The sequence below is a fragment of the Chaetura pelagica genome, unplaced genomic scaffold (assembly GCF_000747805.2).
Source record: "Chaetura pelagica isolate M959 unplaced genomic scaffold, ChaPel_1.0 scaffold260, whole genome shotgun sequence".
NCBI lineage: Eukaryota > Metazoa > Chordata > Aves > Apodiformes > Apodidae > Chaetura > Chaetura pelagica.
In genome coordinates this window covers 744,588-748,824 of record NW_009951940.1, presented here as the reverse complement: position 1 = coordinate 748,824, position 4,237 = coordinate 744,588, and the positions used below count along the sequence as shown (strand labels likewise).

The 4,237-nt window shown below is 40.4% G+C and overlaps 1 protein-coding gene across 1 annotated transcript in view; it reads left to right on the top strand.

Moving 5' to 3' along the window:
• Positions 1-3,702: 3,702 nt before the first annotated feature.
• The window catches only part of DENND3 (DENN/MADD domain containing 3), a 35,166-nt gene continuing 34,631 nt past the window's right edge, over positions 3,703-4,237 (top strand). The window contains 1 exon segment of the mRNA XM_009996674.1: positions 3,703-3,729. Coding sequence (XP_009994976.1) covers positions 3,703-3,729 — 27 coding nt within the window.

Sequence of the window (4,237 nt, the reverse complement as noted above, 5' to 3'; positions counted from 1 at the left end):
AGATGCTTGTTTGGACAGTGCCTGCCCTTCACTCGCTGCTGGTTCGTTTTCTGCCTTTCCTTGGAGATTAAAACCTGAAGATACAGGAATGAAACTTGGCAACTTGTATCCTTAGGGCAACACGGGGTTAAATCCCTGTGTTCATCTCCAGCCTGGTGCCCTGAATGTGGCACAACCTGAGCAATGCAGATGCCACACGAGTTGACGCGTTGGTTTCTGCTTTGAATATGTGGCTGATAATTTGCTTATGATTAAAGCCACCTCACACATGAGTTAGCAATTCAAGTCCTCCTCCTGATTTTTGCTTTGCTGAAATGTGCCAGTGGTTTTGTTTGATGCTCCCAGGGATCTGGGTTGTCTTGCTTGCACTTGAATTTGATTGTGCGCTCTAATAGGAGCAGATAAAGGAGTCTTTGTTAGACTTGTTGCAGCTCACTTGTGCAGGAGACAGATTTTGCTGATGTCAGCTTCTTGAGGTTCAAATTCCAGGATCTCATGTGTGTATGTCCAAACTGGGGAAGCAGTTGTGCCATCAGTGTCACCGCTGCACTTTTGGAACTGGTGTGCGTGTGTCTTTCAGCATCTGTGTGAGAAGTCAACCCCAAAAGAAAGGGAATTTCTGTTTCATTGCAACCTGCTCAGTTTGATCTGGTTGCTTCCAAAAAACCTGCCGAACAACAAATAGGAAATTGGAGACAAAAAGTAAAAGCCATTCTGATATTCCAGTCACACTAAAGGTTTTGAATTGTTTCTTTGATTTATAAAATGGAGTGTTGAAAGGAAAGTAGTTTCTTTGCTTGTCAGTATTAACTATAGTGACATCCCTGCAAGCTGTTACACCACGGGGATTTCATTCACTGTCTTAGGGTAAGTTTATAGATTTACTCCCATTTCCTTTTCCTTCTGCAGCACTAGCTACACGAGGAAATGGTGGAATATGTTTTGTGTCTAATTTCGGTGTGTGTAGAAAGAAGAGACCTTATTGACAGAAAATAAGAACATTTCAGTGGAAAGTAGTGGACCTGTGATGATATTTACAGATGAAGCAGCAGGGTAAAAAGCTTGACAGTGCTTCACATTTTGGTCTTGAACGTGTCTTTGTGCCTTCTTAAATTTATTGCAACACAAATGGTTTTTTTGGTGGAGTTGGTGTTGTTGCTTGTGTTTGTTCGGTGATGGGGTTTTTTTGGGGGGTTTTGTTTGTTTCTTTGTTTTTTCATGTTGATGGTTGGACTCTGTGATCTCAGAGGTTCTTTCCAACCATGATGATTTTGTGGAGTAATGAAGTCAGTGGCAACATGGTATGACCTGCTTCCAAAGTAAGAAAAGCCTTATATGACTGACCTGCTGTCGATGGGGATATCTTTTTTAAAGATACAGTTTTGCACTGAAGATCATGAAACTGAAGTTTCTGGGCTGTCATCCATTAATTGTCCATATTGCCAAGATAATTGTCACTCTAAGATTTTAGTTTTAAGATACTAAAGGCTGCTATTTTCAGCTAGAGATTACTTTTTTTTTAGGGCTGGAAGTGTGTACTTTGTAAGAATGGGATGTACAGTAGTGATGATCATACTGCCATCTTTGATAAGACTTGTTTCCCCTGAATTATCTTCAGTTGCTACGCTGGGTTTTGATAAGGCAAGTAGGATGTGCAAGCTGTCTTTGGGATGTTGCAGATCTTCCTATCTCCTCCCCTCTTGGGTTCTGTATCAACCCACCATGGTCAGTGGTACAGATCTTGTCTCTTACAGTGTCTGCATCATGCTTTTTGGCTCTGCTAATGCAGATATAACCACCAAACTGATTTTTCCCCCTCTTCTGTAGTGTCTCCCTGGGCATTAAGTTGTGTGGAAGAAATGAGAGGTGATCCAGTTGAGTCAGCAGTGTGTGCTGTGGTGGTGAAAAGTCATTGTGCCGTGGCCTGTGTCGTCAGGACTGCAGCTCACAAGTGAAGGGAAGGGATTATTAATGTTATTGTTACTACTTCACACTCCTGAGGTCACATCTTGAATACTGTCCCACATTTGGGTACCTTGATACTGGAGAACTGCTGACAAATGGGAGTGAGACCAGAAGAAGCTAAACTATATGAGGACTCGAGCACGAGGGGGAATAAAAAATCTCCTTCCTGAGGTTTTTCTGAAACTTGACTGAATGAGACCCAGAGCAGCCCGATCAAACCTCACTTATCACTGGTTTGAGCAAAAGATTGCACTGGAACTTCCAGAGGTCCCTTCTGACCTTTTCTAAGGCTTCATACTTTTTCCTGCCTAAGTATTCCTTAAAGAAGCCAGTTCTTTCATGACATTCAAAATGAAATTAACTTCTTCAGTGATGGGAAGAGGAGAATGAGATCAAGGAAACGCCAAATAGTTGAGATCATGCTCTGATATGTGGTTTCATCACTCTGTGGTTTTGTCTAAACTAGTGAGGTCATTGTCAAAATCTGTCTCTTTCCCATGTCCTGTATGGCAGTTTTGTTACAGGAGCATAAGCAGTAAATGGTGATGCAATAAAATCCCTGACTTCTGGATTCTTGCAGCATTACAGGAAAGAAAAGGCATCAGTATTAAAGCTGTGTATGATACAAATATATTTGATAGTGAAAAGCAACAAAAGAGAAACATTGAAAAATGAAGAAGTAACAGCAGAAGCAGAGAATATAAAATCTTCAAAGAAGAGTAGAAACAAATGAATATTGTTCAGTTGCTGCTCATTAATATACCTGAACTGAAAGGGTAAGAAAATATGACTTTGGCCAGAGACATTAATATGAGCTGACTTGAATGCTGACGACTGAGTCACCAGGTCAGTGACAGTGCTGTTCTGTGGGGGGTGAAGAAAGAGGTGTTTAATGCTTCTGTTGAAGTTCAAGACATCAAGGGCCTGCCATTTCAGAAGCTGTTACACTGTGAGGTTATTAAATCTCTGGCTGTCATCCAGCACTTTGTAGCACAGAGCTGCCTGCAGTGGAAGTCAGGGATGGCCCTGTCAAAGCAACTTTGTATGATGAAAACCTCTGCAGGGCAAAGCTGCAGAGTGAAGATTGCCATTTTCTTGTGTAACAGCCTGAGGGCTGAGCCTTAATTCTTAATTTCCTCCCAAAATGTTTAGCTGCTGGTTATTTTGAGAGTCATCTTGGTGGATTTCTCTGTGCTTCCAGTTTCTTCACTTGAAATGGATGTCAGCTGCCAGCTATAGAGAATGACAGTTGGAGCATGGGAGGATATGACACTCAGTAACCCAATTTGTAATATGCTCTTTAAAGTCATTGCTACCTTTTGAATATCCCAGTGGATACTTACCTGAACTTTTATCTTTTCCACTATTATTTCTTTCTAGTTCAGACTCTCTGTGTTCATTAGAAGAGTGGTTTTTCACTTCTTAGTTTTACTGAAGTACTTTCTTTCGAATATCCTATTATAGAGAATGGGAGCTTCAGATATGGAAACTAACATATAATGAAGGGATGTATTGCTTCTGATTTTTCCTGTGAGGCTGAAATATGCAAAAGACTGCTGGTGGGCTCATCTACTAGGACAAATGAGCAGAAACTTTCTGTTCTAAAACTTGGGCAGGGAAAGATTTGCTTCAATAAAACAATAGAGCTTTGTATGTTGTAGCTATTTTAATTTGTTTCTGAAGGAACATCTTAAATACAAGTAATAACAATGCATCGAGTCTGAAAGTAAAAGCAGCATGTGTGCTTCATCTGACTTGGAATCGGTTAGCAAAAAGTTGAAAAAGAAACAGCTTTTTAGCCACAGTGAGGCTTGCCTTTCCTGTTTCCAAATATCCGTTGATTAAACAAAGCTTTAACTTGCTGTTTTGACCTTGCAGGAAGAACTAAAATTACAGTGGGGTAATTGAAAATGTAGCCACTTGTCTCTACGATATGGTCAGGAGTACAAAAAGTGTTCCCGTGTACAAGGAAATCTCTACTGATCACTTTCTCCACAGATTTCTCACAGCAAGGCAGGAAGGGCTTTCAGTGCAGTAGTACTTTGCAAAACTGCCAACAAAAAAAAGTTGTGATTTTGTACATGCTCTTGGGAGGCCTGTTCCGCTTAGTCATCAGTATATGGAGAAATTATCATTGCTTCATGTTTTACAGTGCCTTAAAGTTATATTTATTGTAACAGTGATTGTTGGTTTTAATTGTACTTTATTGCCTTATAAAGTTAAAAGTTTTCTAGTGAAAGCTTAGGTGGTTTTGGTTTGGCTTGCTTTTGTT